The sequence below is a fragment of the Suncus etruscus genome, chromosome 20, assembly GCF_024139225.1.
Source record: "Suncus etruscus isolate mSunEtr1 chromosome 20, mSunEtr1.pri.cur, whole genome shotgun sequence".
Taxonomy (NCBI): Eukaryota; Metazoa; Chordata; class Mammalia; order Eulipotyphla; family Soricidae; genus Suncus; species Suncus etruscus.
In genome coordinates this window covers 27,949,433-27,967,966 of record NC_064867.1, presented here as the reverse complement: position 1 = coordinate 27,967,966, position 18,534 = coordinate 27,949,433, and the positions used below count along the sequence as shown (strand labels likewise).

The 18,534-nt window shown below is 44.9% G+C and overlaps 1 protein-coding gene across 1 annotated transcript in view; it reads left to right on the top strand.

Moving 5' to 3' along the window:
- Positions 1-18,534, top strand: part of TXNRD3 (thioredoxin reductase 3) — a 47,343-nt gene that overhangs the window by 14,973 nt on the left and 13,836 nt on the right. The window contains exons 3-12 of the mRNA XM_049766536.1: positions 410-519; positions 3,386-3,490; positions 3,931-4,003; positions 5,641-5,760; positions 7,497-7,639; positions 9,264-9,379; positions 10,181-10,406; positions 11,460-11,552; positions 14,101-14,177; positions 15,370-15,526. Coding sequence (XP_049622493.1) covers positions 445-519; positions 3,386-3,490; positions 3,931-4,003; positions 5,641-5,760; positions 7,497-7,639; positions 9,264-9,379; positions 10,181-10,406; positions 11,460-11,552; positions 14,101-14,177; positions 15,370-15,526 — 1,185 coding nt within the window. The 5' untranslated portion in view covers positions 410-444. The remainder of the gene's footprint in view (positions 1-409; positions 520-3,385; positions 3,491-3,930; positions 4,004-5,640; positions 5,761-7,496; positions 7,640-9,263; positions 9,380-10,180; positions 10,407-11,459; positions 11,553-14,100; positions 14,178-15,369; positions 15,527-18,534) is intronic.

Below are 18,534 nucleotides of genomic sequence, written 5' to 3'. Positions count from 1 at the left end.
TGGTGGTCTTGGCATTTGCTTTTTTTTTTTTCCTTTATGGACCACACCCAATGGCACTCACGGTCACTCCTGGCTCTGCACTCAGAAATTACTCCTAGCAGGCTCAGGGGACCATAGATAGAACCTGGATGGGCCCTGTGCAAGGCAAATGTCCTACCTACTCCAGACCTGGTGGTTGCTTTTAAAAGAAGATTCTTATCTATTTGTCTGGACATAGCCATTGCCCATCAAAATCTAAATTAGAGTGGCTTCTTTAAAAGGTCTTTATTCATTTCTGAATGTGTGTGTGTGTGTGTATGAGAGAGAGAGAGAGACAGAGAGAGAGAGAGAGAGAGAGAGAGAGAGAGAGAGAGAGAGAAGGGGTAGAAGGAAGCCTTTCAAAGAGTCTATGTATTTTCTTGTGTTTTAGATGAAGGATCCAGCATTCAAGAAGTTCTGTTCGAGATGACTAATCAGCAGACGGTGCCCAGTGTCTTTGTGAATAAAGTTCACGTGGGTGGATATGATCGAACTTTCCAGGTACTAATAGGAGCATGTATTCTCAGGTGCTACTTGTTTACAGGTAGTATATGTTAGACATCTGCTCACTTGGCATTTCTGGTGATCAGATAATCTAAATAACTGTAAGGGAAATGAGCAGTTGTAGCAACTTAGACTTCATAATCAGTTATGGCATGTATATATATGTATATGTATATATATTTAAATATAGATAGATAGATAGATAGATAATATAGTAGTAATACTCAAAGACAGTAGAGACATGAGGAAGTTTGCCACAAAGAGAAGGGGAGTGGAATTGGCACAGAGAAGGGAAACCACTATGACAGTGAGAGTTGGAAATGATTACACCAGACTAGGACCTGGTACTGAAGGGAGGTAAGGTAATATGCATAATACCCCTTCAGTAACAATATTGTGTCTAAAAGAGAAATAAGGAAGAGTAAGAGAGAGAATAGAAAAATGTCTGCCATAGAGGCAGGCAGAGGGGAGGACAGGAGGAAAATCGGGGACATAGGTGGCAGGAAATATGCACCGATGAAGGAATGGGTGTTGGAACATAATATGACTGAAACTGAATCATGAACAACTTTATTTTGTAACTGTGTATCTCACAGTGATTCAATTAAAAATTATTTGAAAAGAAAGAAAAACTCAGAAGAGGGTGCTGGATGTGATTTTCTTTTTCTTGTTCTTTTTTTGGATATGATTTTCAGGAGAAAACAGTGATGTTAGGGTGTTTGGGTTCCCCAGGGTTCTTCCTCCTGATGGCATGAGAGAAATGGGGCCTGGGCCTCTAGAGGGTGTGATCAGATGAAATCATTGCAAACCCTCTTGTCTCAGCTTAGCTAAGCAGGATTCCTGTCTTAGCTGCTCATTTGGGGAGCCTGCAAAGGCCCATTGTTTAGACTTTTGGTTCCTACAGTGTAGAAATGAACAGGAATTATTCACTTGAGCAGTGATAGATTAAAAAAAAAACACCCTGGTTATTGGGGCTTGAGCTGCAGGGCACTTGTACAGTAAATTAGATCCTTGGCCCATATGGTCCCCCTGAGCACTATCAGCAGTGATCACTGATTGGAGAGACAAGAGTAAGCCCTGAGCACTGTAGACCCCCCAAAAATTATATAAGGGATGGTTATTTTATATCCTTATTTATTTAAATGGTTAGTAACACTTAAGATATCACTAAAGAATTATATTTCCATGTATGTATGTATTTCTGTGTATGTATCAATACCTTCGTAGTGTTAGACTTCATGCCCTGGTCCACATGAGGCAGGATCATTCACTCTTGCCCCTGTCCTTGCCCTGGAGTCTGGTCTGGCTAATACTGCCCCAGAAAAAAATCTGTCAGAGGATGGACCCAAATAAACCAAGATCACACCTCACATTCGAACATGAATGATGTTTCTTGGGCTTGTAGATGGCAAAGAGACAAGTTGTCTTAGTCAAGTTGTCTTAGACACTGAGAGTAAGGAGGCCAGAGGAATCCTGTAGAATGTACTAGAATCTGGGCAGCTACTTCCATGTGCCCTGTGCATTGGACAGTTTCTACAGCACTTCTGCAAGGCTACCTGGACAAGCGAGCTCCACCTGGCTGGTGGTGTGTCTTTGAATCAAGGAAGTGGCCACTTAGCACACACTGGACCTTTCATCCAACCCGAGCTACTATTTGTAGTCCATCACAAAGAACCACAGGATCAGAGAGCACAAGCAACTGTGTGTGTGTGTGTGTGTGTGTGTGTGTGTGTGTGTGTGTGTGTGTGTGTTTGTCCAGACCACCTTGTGGAAAGCAGAAATGGTTCATTGTCTAGAGACTTTGCTAGGGGCATTTCTGAGAACTTCAAGGGGTAGGTTCTGCAGTGAAGGTGGAGGATTTGTTTTTAAGATGGACCCCCTCACAGGCGACCCAGGGGAGAGGAGGGAAGTGAGGCTCAGCTCTTGGGTTATTCATAGTTCTCTTCGGGTAATTAGACCAAGGAGAAGGTTTGTCTAACTTGTTGTGAACCCTTGGACAAACGCATGACCCCTTGGCCATCTGACACCTCAGGGGAACTGGAACAGCCTTGGGGATACTGGAACAGCCTTGGGGATCAGGTGATAAGAACACATCCCTGACATATCATTTGGCATTCATTCGAACTGGTCTGTGGTGTGTGATCTCCCTGGTCTGTCCTCCAGGGAACCCTGTGTACCCCTTAGGTGGATATAGATGGTTTTAAGGTTTGTTTCCACGTACCTTTGTTGTTCTGCAGTTAGGTACCACCATCGCCCTGTCCTCCTTACCCCATTTACCCCCCTTTGGCTCATTCCCCATTACACCATACCCTCCCCAAAACACACATCCTTGCTCTTGCCACACCACTCACACAGCTGCCAGCAGTGCCTGAACCTGAGTGTCAATGCTTTTGGACGTTACACTTTGGATTGGGGGTGGGGGAGTGGGGATCCCTCATACTAGTGCTCACCCACACTTGGTTGCAGTTTTGGAGATCAGATAGGATTAAGGATCCAGACCATAGTGATATCAGGACAGCATGTAGAGCAGTGCTAGGGAATGAGCTGGCTGCCTTTCTGACCTGCTGCCTGACCTACTCAGGACCCCTTAAGGTTTTTATAAACTCGATCCATGTTGATTAACAAAGGGCATGAGTGAATTTGTTTTTGCTGGGGCTATGCCCAGTGATGCTCAGGGGTTACTCTTGACTCTGCACTCAAGGATCACTCCTGGTAGGGCTCTGGGGACCTTATGGGCTGTGGGGGATCCAATCCAAGTCTGTCACATGTAAAGCAAGCACTCTTTCCATTGTCTTGTTACTTGCCCAATGAGTGAGTGTTTCATACCAGTCATGTTTACATTCTCTCCGTTTCTGAACCATAGGCACACCAAAGTGGTTTGTTGAAGAAGCTCCTGCAGGAAGAGACAGGCTATGACTATGACCTCATTGTCCTGGGCGGAGGTTCTGGGGGCCTGGCCTGCTCTCAGGTAGGACGAGATGCCTGCCAGGTTGATCAGGGAACTGCACCTGCATTCCCTGCATTACTGAAACAATATGGGGGTTATTGTAAGCCAATGTTTTCCAAGGTGGGCCAGCTGCCTCCCAGGGGCTTGGCATTATTATGCAGGAGGCAGTCATAATCTTGGGTACAGCTGGGGTGGCAGCCACTTTCTGTTGGTTGGCTTCAAGTTGGTAGATTTCCAGGGGCCACTGAATGAGTGTTTTTCATGAAAAGGGGAGTGGCAAGCCCAGTAAATTAGGAGACCTCACTCTCAGCTTTTATTGCAGTGTCTTTTATACCAAAGATAGATGCTTATGATATAAATGGTGTTTTTATTTAGGAGAGAGGAAAAATTGGGGCATGGGATGGTATGAAAGTGACAAGATCTTCACATGGGGCTTTTATCTTTTTATTTATTTTTTTTAGGAGGCTGCAATTTTGGGCAAGAAAGTTATGGTGCTGGACTTCGTGGTCCCAACTCCTCATGGTACATCCTGGGGTAAGCTGTCTTCCTTTGTTGTCCTCATTACCAGTTCCATTTCTTTCCTTGCCTCCTGCCTCACCAACCTGTTTCTTCAGGGAGGAAACTGAGCCTGCCTGAGATCCCATACCTGACACATGGTACATTAGAGTGAAAATATTACAAATGACTAAGAAAGTTTTCAGAGGGCCAGAGTGATAGTACAACGGGACGTGCTCTTGCCTTGCATGCGACTGACCCAGGTTCAATCCCCACCACCCTGTATGGTCCCCAGAACACCACCAGGAGTGATCCCTGAATTCAGAGCCAGGAGTCAGCCCTGAGCATTGCTGGGTGTGGCCCCAAAGCAAAAACAACAAAAAAATAAGTTTGCACAAAGACTCGGTCCTGTGAGCATGTATTCCACCACACTAATTTATGTACTTATTTTGTTTCCCGTTGTGTGGTGTTCATTTTACCTGGTTTTCCTGGACATTTTTGCATTTCTCTGCTTGTTTTGAAACTGACAGTGATATCTGTACAATAGTCAAGTTAGTGTGTGAGCATTCTTGGTCTGGCAGATGAAATAAACCACAATGTGCTCTGGGGCCTAAGATTATCGCTGCCAGCTCCAGGGATATTTACTATGTCACTTTCTGTCATTCAATCTCTCTTGTCTCTGCTCTGGCCCTAGGAGGATGACAAGGTGGCTGCCATGTTGTCTGCTTTCTGCCTGGACTTAGCCAGACAGGGTGCTGTGAAAAAGGGGAACTGAGAAAGCAGGGTCAGGGGTCTTTATTCACCAGCTCCTTCCCTGGTCACTGTGGTTGGCTCCGTCTTCTTCCCCCCATCCCCACCATGGCAATGAGCGTGTGGTCTCCCCTCATATCACATAGGGTTAGAAACAGGATCTTTTCCTTGCTCTTCCTGCTCTCACCCCCATAATAGTTTCTCTCTGATAGCTCCTCAGTTACCTGAGGGTACCCTCAAATGTCTGCTGAAATCCCTGATAAAAAATGGAACTTAATCATTATCATTGTAAAACATGTTGCCATGATTCTTAGAGTTAAATTCATTTACCTTGCTGTGTCTTCTAATTTTTAAACGAGAGTGTGTCTACTTGTTTGTTGCTTTCTCTTTTCCCTCTTTCTCTCCTCCCTTTCTTTCCAGAAATAGCAGTATCCGAATTACCCAGAGACCAGGATCTTAAGGGGCCACAGTTTCCTGCCCTGCACTAGGTGGGGAGGGGTTAGGCCAAGTAATGTGGTTTGTTTCCAGTGCCCCAGAATTTTCACAGGCATCGAACCTGGCCAGCCTGTAGTGAATCTGCTGGGACTCTGGCCCAAGAGCCACAACAATCCTGATCCTTTTGTGGGTTAGATTCTGTCCCCAACTGCTGAAAAATAGAGCTGTGATTTTGTTCCTCTTAAGTTTCCTTTATTTTCTCCTGGTTCAAAATCTTTGGTTGAGTTGGGCCACCTGCAAGTGGCCCCTACGGGTCCATGAGCACTGCTTAGGAGGATTCCAGCCCCTAAAAATATAGTTGGAATGGTCATTTGTTTTATTCTGGGGGGTGATGATGATTATTCCACCATCTGTTTATTTATCTAAGCACACCCTTTCTGCATGTTTGTAAATCCACGCCAGCAAAACTTGAACTGTTGATTCTTTCTCAGGTCTTGGCGGGACATGTGTCAATGTGGGCTGTATCCCGAAGAAACTGATGCATCAGGCTGCCCTTTTGGGTCAGGCACTCATTGACTCAAGGAAATATGGCTGGGAGTACAGCAAACAAGGTGGGTACAGGGATACAACATTCAGCCAGTGGGCTGGAAAAAGAGTACAGGGTTTAAGGCATTTGTCTTGCATGCAGCCAACTGTGGTATGATCCCCAGCACTGCATATGGTCCCCTGAGCACTGAAAGGAGTGAACCCTGAATATAAAGCCAGGAGTAGGCCCTGATCACTACCAGGTGTGAACCCCAAAACAAAATTAAAAAAGAAAGACTATGCAAGGAACAAAGTTTCTTCAATGAAGATGTGCCATTCAATGAAGCCACCAAGAATGTGGCTTACCAGGTAGAGGCTTGCTTGTGTGCAAGGCCCTGAGTTTGCTCACCAAGTACTGCCAGCAGTGGCCTTGATAGTTGTTAACTACCCCTGGATGTGGGCCCTGCATCGGCTGTGATAAATAATAATGACATTTCAGTAATTGTGTTTGAAATCCATTTAGTAAACACCTGCTGGGTGCCGCTCTTTGTCAGGTGGGCACTGATGCTCTGAGATAAAGGGTTTAAGTGTGGCCCTGCTCTCCGGGTCACCTGCCTGGACTGAAGCTGACACAGAATTCTCCCTCTGCAGAGCTCTGTGAGGGGCAGCAGTCATTCCTCCAGGAACAAGGGACAGTCAGGATTCTTTTGCCCCTAACATAGGCACCACAGCAGGAAGCACCTCTCCTCCATGGATTGAATTTTTTATCTTCTTCCTTTCCTGGCTCCTCTTTTTGCACATGCTTTACAATATGAAAGATCTGTGGGTCAGAACTGGCATAAAAATGACAAGTTCTGGGGCCGGGAAGGTGGCGCTAGAGATAAGGTGTCTGCCTTGTAAGCTCTACCAAGGAACGGACCGCGGTTCGATCCCCCGGCGTCCCATATGGTCCCCCCAAGCCAGGGGCGATTTCTGAGCACAGAGCCAGGAGTAACCCCTGAGCGTCAAACGGGTGTGGCCCAAAAACCAAAAAAAAAAAAAAAAAAAAAAAGACAAGTTCTGATGACAATAGCATCAGAAATTACTCTCTCATTTCTTTTGGGGGGGGGCACAATCAGTGACGCTCAGGGGTTACTCCTGGCTATGCGCTCAGAAACTGCTCCTGGCTTGGGGGACCATATGGGATGCTGGGGATCAAACCCAGGTCTGTCCTGGGTCAGCCACATGCAAGGCAAATGCCCTTTGGCTGTGTTATCGCCCCGGCCCCACTATCTCCTATTTCTATAAAATTAAGAAGGAAAAAAAAAAAAAAGAAAGGATGGGGGTTAGGGCCAAGTGGTCTCATGTACATTAGTGAAGATAAAAAGGACAGAACTAAATATCCAAGCCAAAGTCAACAACAATAGAATCAGAAACTCAAACTATACCAATCTAAACTTAAAATGGGCCTGTTACACTGACAGGCCAGGGGGGGGGAGGGTGAGGGTATAGGATGCACGATAAGAACATTAGTGGAGAAAAGTCAACACTAGTGGTGGGAATGGCCCTAGGCCCACTCTTGAAAATTCCCAGCCACCTGGGCCGGATGGTTCAAATGTTGGTCCCAAGGATGTGGTGCTCGGGGGCCTGCATGGTCCTGTAGTATTCTGTGGGCCACTTCATGCTGGGATCAAACTGAATTCTATGCATGAGGAACAGGAACCCCTATACTATCCCCAGCTCTGCTGTTTGTTTCTTATTGATTCTTAAAGTGATGGATCATAAGCTGTTACAAATGATTCATTATGAAAGTCCCCATAAAGCCTGCCCTGGTTCTTTTCAGTGAAGCACAACTGGGAGACCATGACAGAAGCCATCCAGAACCATATCAGCTCTCTGAACTGGAGCTACAGGTTGTCTCTGAGAGAAAAGTCCGTGACCTATGTCAATGCATACGGAGAATTTGTGGAAAGCCATAAAATAAAGGTACGATGTTCATCATTTCACCTTGCTTCAGGTTGGCCTGAAATCCCAAAGCTTGTGCCTGTCTTGGGGTCTCACTCTTGTGCAGCCCAGCTGTTGAGTCCACACATCTGTTTGGCTGAAATTGAATTTTAAAGAATTTTTCATTGAATATTATATTTTTTCATTTGAAAAGGAAATATATTAATACTAAGCCAGAGATCAGAAGACCAAAGTGGTACACATTTTAGCTGGAATAGTTAAAAAAATTTTTTTAATGCAGCCTTGCTATGTGGGCATGTATAAGACCCTGTGCTCGGGCCTGGAGAGATAGCATGGCGGCATTTGCCTTGCAAGCAGCCGATCCAGGACCAAAGGTGGTTGGTTCGAATCCCGGTGTCCCATAGGGTCCCCCGTGCCTGCCAGGAGCTATTTCTGAGCAGACAGCCAGGAGTAACCCCTGAGCACCGCCGGGTGTGGCCCCAAAACAAAACAAAACAAAGACCCTGTGCTCAGCCATCAGTACCATACACATCAAAAATGCAGCCTTGATTAGAGTTCCAGTATGTATTATTAGCAAAAGCAATCATAGAAGTAACATCAGTATATCTTGTGAATTTATTTTATACAAGATCATTATCTAGGGGCCAGAGCAATAGTTCAGCTATAGGGCATTTGCCTTGCACGAGGCTGCCTAGGATGGATCTGGGTTCAATCCTTGGCATCCCATATGGTTCCCCAAGCCAGGAGCAATTTCTGAGTGCATAACCCCTGAGCATCACAGGGTGTAGACCAAAAACAAAACAAAACAAAACAAAAAGCATTATATAAGGAAAATGATATCATTTTGATGAACTCTGACTTTTTTGTTTGTTTGTTTGTTTTTTGGGCCACATCTAGTATTTATTACTCAGGGGTTACTTCTGGTTCTGCATTTAGGAATTACTCTTGGTAGTTTGGGGGGACCATAAGGGATGCTGGGTACTGAATCTGGGCCAGTTACATGCAAGGCAAGTTCCCAACCCACTATACTATCTCTCTGACTCCAGATTCTAAGATTTTAGATTGCCCTGTCAGGTCTCCCCCTATATTTTGTTTCTCAAATGTCAGGGTTAGATGTCCCCTGCTCACTATCCTCAGGTACCAGCTCCTCTGTGGTATGTCTGAGTGCTGGTATTGCTGGGTTTCCATTCCCAAATCAGTGTCCTCTTCTTGCCTCATCTGCCTCTGTCCTTGCTGTTTTTCTCTTTGGTTTCTTTTTTCTTTTTTCTTTTTTTTTGGGGGGGGTTTTTGGGCCACACCCGGTGGTGCTCAGGGATTACTCCTGGCTGTCTGCTCAGAAATAGCTCCTGGCAGGCACGGGGGACCATATGGGACACCGGGATTTGAACCAACCACCTTTGGTCCTGGATCGGCTGCTTGCAAGGCAAACGCCGCTGTGCTATCTCTCCGGGCCCTTGGTTTCTTTTTTGGTTTCTGTTTATAGCCCCCTGTTTGCTGTGCTGCTGCTTTTTGGTACTGCCTTCCTGATCATATTTCTTCTCAGCAAATGGGAAAATCTGTTGGGTATTAGTTTGTCCAAATTATTTGATGCTTTGTAGTATTTGTAGATAAGGTTCCAGTTTGCTTTTATTATTTTTTTTTCAAGGCAATCAATAGAAAACGACAAGAAACTTTTTATACTGCTGCAAAATTTGTTATTGCTACAGGCGAAAGACCACGGTATTTAGGAATTCCAGGAGATAAAGAATACTGTATTACTAGGTAAGAGAAAAAGGCCCATTATATTATGATGATGTGTTTTCAAATGTATTTTCTTCCTTTATTGATGTATTTTCATCAAAATTTGAATTGACGACAAAGTATATACAATGCCATAAACTAAGTAGTTAGTTAAATGGGGCAAAAAAAATTAGGTATATAAGATTAGATAAATAAGAAGGTAAAAAAAAAAAAGAAAGAAAGAAAGAAATGAAAGCATAGCTATGTGTTTCTAGGTAAAAATACGAGAGAGTCTAGGAATTTGGTTCTAATCTTCCTGGAGACCAAAAGAAAAAGTGAAACAATTATTTCAGGGGTTAGGGATTTAGTGGCTATGTAATAATAACAAGCTTAGACTGTTCTTAATTCTAAGACTGAATGAGCATGTTCCCAGGCGGTCATAAAGGAGACATTGTTCAGTGCAGTATAATGCCCTGCAAGCTTGTTTGGCCACATTCACTTTAGGAAATTTCATTTTTCATTGCAGTATTTTCACTGAACGCAGATAAAGCATACACGCCTCTCTAAAACAGGCAGGAGAGTGTTTCTGTTTCTTACTTACAGTATAGTCTGATTGTTTTTGAAGACTTTTCTTGTGAGCCACTGATTTAGTTTGAAAAAAAAATCCAGGGCTACACTGTGAAGCATTACCCTTAGCAAAGTCCCTTGGCTCTCTCCATTGAGACTTTCTGCCTCCCAGCCCCAGACTGAGGTCAGCTGGCCAAAGACCTCCGCACACTGCCCTGGAAGCAGTTCATCTCATTACTGTTGCCTCGCTATTCATCTCTCATTTTTACTTTTTAGTGATGACCTTTTTTCTCTGCCTTATTGCCCTGGCAAAACGTTAGTAGTGGGCGCCTCCTACGTCGCCTTGGAGTGTGCAGGATTCCTTGCTGGCCTCGGCTTAGATGTCACGGTCATGGTGCGCTCCATCCTTCTCCGCGGCTTTGACCAGGAAATGGCAGAGAAAGTGGGTTCCTACATGGAACAGCATGGTGTTAAGTTCTTGAGAAGGTTTATACCTGTCTCGGTAAGTTTGATGGCATTGGGGAGCGTCTTTGTACTTTCTCTCTAGCTCCCCCTTCTACCCCTCCCTTCTCTAAGAAGAACTTGATCCACACTCAATGGAAAACCATAGAAATGGTTCTTGCACCCCAGATTTCAGAAATGTCCTTCCATGGGCTCCCACCCTTTGACTGGCTGATGGGAATTTCTGGCTCTTGGGATGTTTGGGTCCCTTTGTGTCACCCTTTCCCACCTCCTCACCCTCTTTGGGATTCCCACATGGCATTTGCCATCAGCCTGCTCCCTCGCTTGCTCATTTCCACCAGTTCCCTGTCTTGAAACAAAAATGTTTTATCTTTTCCTCTCGGCCCCACTAATTCAGTCCCCATCATTCATTTCCTCTTTATTAGGAAAATTCTCTACATGTAGTTTCTAAGTACTTGTCTCCATGTCCCACTCTCATGTTTGCTGTACTTGCTTTCCCTTTAAAACTTCTCCCTGTGTCTGTAGCCAGTTCCCTTTTATCTAAGCCAGCTGGCACATCTCTGTTCTACACTACTCTGGACCTCTGGGAAGTATTTGGGGGCAACTAAAGCTTTTTCCATCTGAAACAGTTTCTTTTCTGGGCTGGGGTGGGGGGCTGCAGCCTGTGGTCCTTTGCTTTGTAAGCAGCTAATTCACTCATATCTCTGGCACCTTCTTTTCTTCTCTGCTTTCTCATGGGCAGCCTTCTTGAGCTCAGCACAGGATGGTCCCGGATCTTCCCATCTTTCCATCCTGCCCAGGCCTCTCTAGTTGACATGCTCATGGGTACAGCCACCTGCTGTCACTCCCACTTGAACATATCCCCTTGTTTTGCCTTTCTGATTGCTTCCAACGAATCCACTAACCTCTTCCCGCTTGCTGCCGACTGTATCTCTCAGCAGCCCTCTTTGCTCTTTGTCTACTTAATCTACAAATCATGTGTGCGTGTACATGTGCAGACACACAGATATGCCTCCAAACACTCATGTTGCCCTGGGATCCTCTTATGTTTGTCATCTTTACAGATAACTGTTATATTGCCTATTCTTACTAGATTCATCAGGTGGAGAAAGGCTCACCTGGAAAGCTCAAAGTAGTGGCTAAATCTACTGAGGGACCAGACATGATTGAAGAAATATATAATACGGTAAGTTTGCTGTTTTTATAAGTAGTATTTGTAAGTATCTAGTATTTATACAATTGAACTATATATTTAAAAATAGTTGAACAATCCTAATAGCAGAGTTGAGAAATTATATGAGGTTTAACCTAACTTTGGATTCTCAGGCTGTAATAAATGCAGCAGGTAGAAGAGTTGTTGACAGTTGATAGCGTTCAGTGGTACATGAAGAAGACCATGGTAAATAGATGCATAAATGTAAATGTGCATAGAATAAATTGTGGAAGCATATATACCCCACTGTTATATGTGTTCACTTCTGGGAAAATTAAATAAGCATCTTCATTGGAGTATTTTTAATAAACATTGATTGGATTTTTAAAAACAATGAAGATATTTTCAAAACAGACTTTAAAATCATCGTACAGTGTAACTTGTCTGCGACTTATGTGGGAAAACAATAATTCTAATGTAAACTGAAGATAGATGGATGCCAATATTTTTGTAAATCGTAGTTTATAGCACAAATATAAATTGTACATTTTTTGTGTTAGTTTTTTTTGTGTGTGTGGGGGGGATACCCACACTTGCCTATGCTTAGGGGTTACTTCTGACTCTGCACTAAGAGATTACTCATATCAGTGCTGGGAGACCATATAGGATGCTGGGGATAGAACCTGGGTCAACTGTATGCAAGGCAACTACCCTACCCACTGCTCTTGCCCCATTTTAGATATCCCTATAAAATGATTTTTGAGTCAAGTGTGAGATCTGAAAAGTAACACAGGAGTCACTGTCAGCGCTTAGCTCCTTAAGGTTCTCAGTTCTATCCCTGATACCATCTGACCCCCAAAGCAGTGCTAGCAGTGACCCTGATGATCCCTCACTCCTGGACCCACACCAGCACTACAGCGATGGAATCAAGCTTTAATCCCCCTGACCTAGCTGTCCAAGTATCAGAGTTTTCTCTCCTCCTCCTGTGTCTCAAAAATGACAGTCTGGAGAGGACCTCATCTTTGCTAGGAAATACCCTGTAGTTTTGTATTTTGTGTCATATGTGTGTGTGTGTGTGTGTGTGTGTGTGTGTGTGTGTGTGCGTGCGCAGTTGCTTTTATCAGATGAAGAAACAAAAGATTCTTTTAGTATGCTGAGGATTTAATTAAAATTCTCAAAATATGGTGAATGTGTATTTTTCTGATTCTCATGGGCTTTGTTTGTTTGTTTGGGGCCATAACTGGTGATGCTTAGAGGTTACTTCTGGCCCTACACTCAGGAATTACTCCTGGCAGTACTGGGTGGGGGACCATATGGGATGGTAGGGATTGAACCTGGGTCAACCACATTCAAAATAAGCTCCTTATCTACTGTACTATCTCTCATGCCCCTGCATCTCATGGGTTGATTACATTATTTTTCTCTCTTGTTCTATTAATATGATGAATTCTAATCATGTTTCTGTGTGTTAACTGTATGGGTGATTTTCAAGACAAACCCCCTACCAGGACCCCTCAGTTTAGATCACATATTCTTTTCATGTGCTTTACAGTTTTTTCAGGAGTCTTCATCTGTGTTTAATTTTATTTGAGCATCCTTATCTGACTTTGGCATCAGATGTGCCCGCTGGAGGCCTGAGACATTTTCTCTCACTCCCTCTCTTCTGAAGTTTGCGGGTCCTGCGGATTCTACCCGACTTTAATCTTCCACAGGCTTCCTCAGTAAAGTCATCTGGGACTGGAGTTAATGGGAAATCTAGAAATTGTAAATTGAATTTCTTGAATAAAATGAAGGTTATTATTCTGCCATTTATCACGGAGTCAGGGGCTTAGTATGGGGCCAAAGGTCAGTTTCTCAGAGTTCTAGAGGCCGAAAGCTTAAGAGGAAGGCATAAGCGGATTTGTTTGTGGGTTTGGTTTATTTTAAGGGTTTGGGCTGCACTGGACTGCTCAGGGTCACTTTTGTCAGTACTTAGAGGACCCCATATGATGCCAAGGATAGAATCAGGTATATCTGTGTGCAAGGCAAAAACATTCCCTACTGGACTGTCTTTCCAGCCTGGTGCGGACAGTTCAGCTCTGCTGAGGTCTCTTGTTAGTGTGGAGAAGGGGCCTTTTTGCATGTGTCCCTCACAGGAGCACCATCCTCTGTTGTCTCTGTCTTAATTGCTTCTAAGAGATACCAACCCTTTGGATTGGGGCCACCGTAATAGCCTATTTAATCTTAATTATTTCCGGATGCAATCACATTGTGAGGTACCGGAAATTAGCTCTGCTGTGTATGAATTTGAGTAGAAAGAAAATTTAGTACCTAATATTAGGTTCATTGGGTTTGTGTGTGTGTGTGTGTGTGTGTGTGTGTGTGTGTGTTCGCTTGTGCATTGTGTGTGCATGTGTGTAAGCTTAGGAAATTGTGTCTTTCAAGGACTGTATTTTATCTTCATTGTAAATATGTGGTATAAGGTATTCATAATATTCTTACCACCCTTGAATTCTCTGAAGACTCTGTCTTCATGCTCCTTCTTTCTCTCTTAATGTTGATCATTTTTATTGGTACTGTTTTTACTCTCTCGGTAAAATAGGTTTTGTTAGCAATTGGCCGTGACTCTTGCACCAGGAAAATAGGTTTGGAGAAGATTGGTGTCAAAATGAATGAGAAGTAAGTACAAAATGGGATCAATGCTATATTAAAAAAAGAAAAGAAAAGAAAAGAATTCCAGAGATTTTCTCTTGAAATGCTTGTTTAATTACTCAGACGCAAAACTATGTGGGGTGGTCGGGATGGAATTCACCATATGAGGCACATCTTTTCCACAGAACTGCGCCCAGGGGCTGAGGAGATGATACACCAGGCAGGGCAATGGCCTTGCATGTGGTTGATCTGGGTTGGATCCTGGTTCGATCCTTGGCACCCCATAGAGTCCCCTGAGCCCCACCAGCACAGAGCCAGTCCTAAGACCTAATCACTTTTGAGTGTCGCCCCAAAACAAAACAGAACTGCATCCCAGGCCCCATGGCATAAAATTTAAATGGTTTCAATTTATTTGTCAACACTGCATCAGCTCTGTCATAACATATTTTTCAAATCAATAACTATTGAATGCCTCAATATTCATGCATTCAACAGTGATTTTATAAACTAATTATGTAAAGATATTCACCTCCTGTCTCATGCAGCATGAATATTTGTGTCTTGGGGCAGGTAGAGAGAACTACTTCAGAGCTCTGACTATGATTTGGGGGAGATATTCTTGGAACCCCAGAGATGCCTTTAGGCCAGGGGGTCTTTAAACTTCTCAAACAGGGGGCCAGTTCACTGTCCCTCAGGCTCCTTGAGGGTTGAATTATGGTTTAAAAAAACTATGAACAAATTCCTTTGCACACTTCACATATCTTATTTTGAAGTAAAAATCCAAAATGGGAACAAATACAATGTTTAAAACGAAGAACAAGTAAAGTGAAATCACAAATGTACCAATGTTCAGTGGGAACTATGGGCCTGCTTTTGGTGGGCTGTAGTTTGAGGACCCCGACCTGAGATTGAGAGGAGCTGAGAGACAGAGAGGAGGGGAGGCAGGGAGTGCCGTGCACATCCCACACTACAGGATGAGTCGTCCACTAAGCAGAACTGGCAGCAGCAGCAAAAACTCCCAGTGGGCCAGATAAATGTCCTTGGCGGGCTGCATGCAACCTGTGGACTGTAGTTTGGGGAACCTCTGCTTTAGGCCCTGGTCTTGCTGGCAGTGGTGCCCTGTAATGCTCATGCACCTGGCAGAAAGTCTCCACTCTGCCTTTGGGATCACCTTAGTTCAGGTGCTGGTCGTAAGTCTTTCCATCCCAAATTCTAACAGGAACGGCAAAATCCTGGTCAATGACGTGGAGCAGACCAGTGTGGCCCATGTGTATGCTGTTGGAGATGTGCTGGAGGGTAAATTGGAGCTCACTCCTGTTGCCATCCAGGCTGGCAAGCTGCTGGCCAGAAGGCTCTTTGGGGGTCATTTGGAAAAGGTGAATTTCTTCCTGTTGTTTTGAAGGTCAGATCTCAAAATGACCATTTCCTTCCTTCCTTCCTTCCTTCCTTCCTTCCTTCCTTCCTTCCTTCCTTCCTTCCTTCCTTCCTTCCTTCCTTCCTTCCTTCCTTCCTTCCTTCCTTCCTTCCTTCCTTCCATCCTTCCTTCCATCCTTCCTCCCTTCCATCCTTCCTTCCATCCTTCCTTCCTTCCATCCTTCCTTCCATCCTTCCTTCCTCCCTTTTTCCCTCCCTTCCTCCCTCCACCCCCCTTTCCTTCTTTCTATCTTTCTCACACCCAGAAACACTGAGGATTTACTCCTGGCTTGCACTCAGAAATCACTCTTGCTGGTGCTTGGGGCACCATATGGAGAGCTAGGGATTGACTCTGGGTTGGTCATGTGCAAGGCAAGCACCTTACCTATTATACTATCAATCCAGCCTCTCTTAATGATGATATAAAAGAAAAAAAGAAGACAAGAAAGTCCATCTCAGGTCAGTGTTTTAGGTGGCAGCAGCACATGCCTGGTGTGGGAGCCTCACCAAATGATTTCTATTTCCTGGCCCTCAGCTCTATCCTCTGCCCAGTCCACAGTGAAAGCGGCTCTGACCTGAGACTGGGGGGATGCACTTTGAACGCCCAGTTGCTAGAACTGGGGCAGTAGAAGCTTTAAGAAGCCCATCAGGGAGGTGGGGTATGGGGGTGGTTTTCTACAAGAGCTGGATCGAGGTTGGAGAGCTGACAGTGCTGTCCCCCAGGGACTTGTCTCATCCTCTGTTCATACCGCCGTCAGGACACTTGTCGACAATGATTAGGAATCAGTTCCCTCACTTGTGCCAGCTCATGATTCAAAAGTGTGAAGCATCAATAAAGAATGAGCATGGCCTTGGGTGAACAGAGGAAACCTTCTCCCCAACATTTTAGTTTGCTGTCACCCATGCTGACCTTTGTCATCATGGGAAGCAGGTTCCATCGGGGCCACCTTCTTTTCTGATAGGGTTGGCACCATCTGTGCATCTTTTACATCCATTGAGCTTTTTGGGGCAACAGGCATCAGTGATGATTTTGCCTCCCCTCTCCCCCCCCCCCATTTACTTTGGCTGTAGCCCAAGAATGGGGATATTCGCCTCCATGACCACAGTTCTAGGCACTAGCTGAGAAATTTGCCGAGTTCCTAATAGTTTTCCCCGCTTGCCTATGAAGGGATGTATGTACATTGTGACTTGCACAGTCCATTGGCCCTGAATTGTTGTTTTGTTTTGTTTGTTTTTATTTATCTCCTACAGTCTCCCTGCTTAGTTGAATGTTTTAGGACTGAGTTTTTAATGACTCCAGGCTACCTGTGGGAAGTTTTGTTCTTGAACTCTGCTTGTTTCTCTGGGCTTGGGTTCCAGGGTGGAACGCTTTTGGCAAGTTTTCTTTCTCAGGCTGGCTGGATGCTGCTAATTCATTCCCCAGGGTGCTGGAGGAGTCAGTGAAACTTGCTGGCAATATTGGGTGGGGCTGGAAGTGTTGAAAGTACAAAGGAGAGGAATCCCAACCAAAGTAGAAGTGGCACAAAGGAGTCCCCATTTTTTTTCCTCACTTCTGGGTAAGATCTCTATACTCTTAGTCATTTTGGTAAGCTCCCAGAGAGAGAGAAGTATTCTGGGTAAATACTTTTTTTAGGAGCATAAAGGCAGCCCTATCTGTTGGCGGCTGCCTCACTTCCCGTGATGAGTTGCCAGAGCAATGTAGTTAGAGAGAGGGAGGCTAAAGGTTCAGAAGTGCAGTGAAGAGACAGGAAGGCAAGATGAAGTCAAGTTTAAGAGCAGGACACATGATTTGGAGAAGGGTGTGTTTTGGGAATTTTTTTTAGGAGGAAATGGGGAAAACTGCAACACCCCTATTGACTTTTCTTAATCAATAGGGGACAAAGGTATCCCTTGAGAATCGGGTTCCACTGGGAATCGTGGGGCCTAGACTCATCTCCTTATGAGTCAGGGAATTGGGGCATATTGTCAGAAGACAGACCATCCACACAGTAATAGATTTCCTCTGGACACATTGGAAAGATGCTTGACTTAGCCAGGATTCACTGGTGAACATGTCCAAATTCATATCTGACCACAGCTCCAGACTGTGAATATACCTGATCCCATGTTTGAGCACAGTTCCAGACAGAGAACTTGACTGATCTCATGTCTGAGCATAGTTCCAGATAGTGAACATACCTGATCCCATATTCAAGCACAGTTCCAGACTGTGCTGGCCTGTGAAGTCACTTCCCTGGTTTGCAACTGGTAACAGGAGCAGAAATGTGTCCAACTTGGCAGATGGATGGAGTCTCTCCTAAGGAACTCAGGCATCACTTCTCAGCCTTTTGGCTAAGATCAAGTCTAAGGAACCCTGGCATTCTGAGTCAGGACCTGCACTCAGAACTGGATATGCAGGGTGGAGCCTGGGCTCCAGTGTTTGGGAGGCCCTTACTGCACCCCCTTCTTTTGCCCCACTTGCTGTAGGACTTGTGCATTCCTTCCTGTCCACACGGGCCGCACTCACCTGTGTCAGTCTAGGTCATTGGCCAACACTGTATTAGCATCCTGAGAGTGCCATGTCCCCCTAAGTGGACTGGACCCACAGCCAGTGCCTGGGGGTTGGGAAGGGGTAATGCTGTGGGCAATGCTGCTCCTTGAAAGGGGTGGCCCTCCACCTGCACATTGCGTTTTTTTGCCACACGTCCAGCATTCACCGTGCCAATACAATCTCACTTATCTCTCTGTCAACAAAGACCATTAGAGCTGAGGGGGACTGTGAGTTCATTCTGCAGCCTCCTGCAATGTCTTCTGCCTGAGAAAGACTCTAGAGGGGTGACCCCAGCACACACATATACTCTCCCACACACACATGCATTGCGTCAATTGGATGGTGCAGGACTGACATAGTTCGTCTCTGCGGGAATTCAGGACTATCTCAGCTCCCAGGGAGCACGCTTCCTTTTGGTAGAGGTGCTCCTCCAGAGCAGGG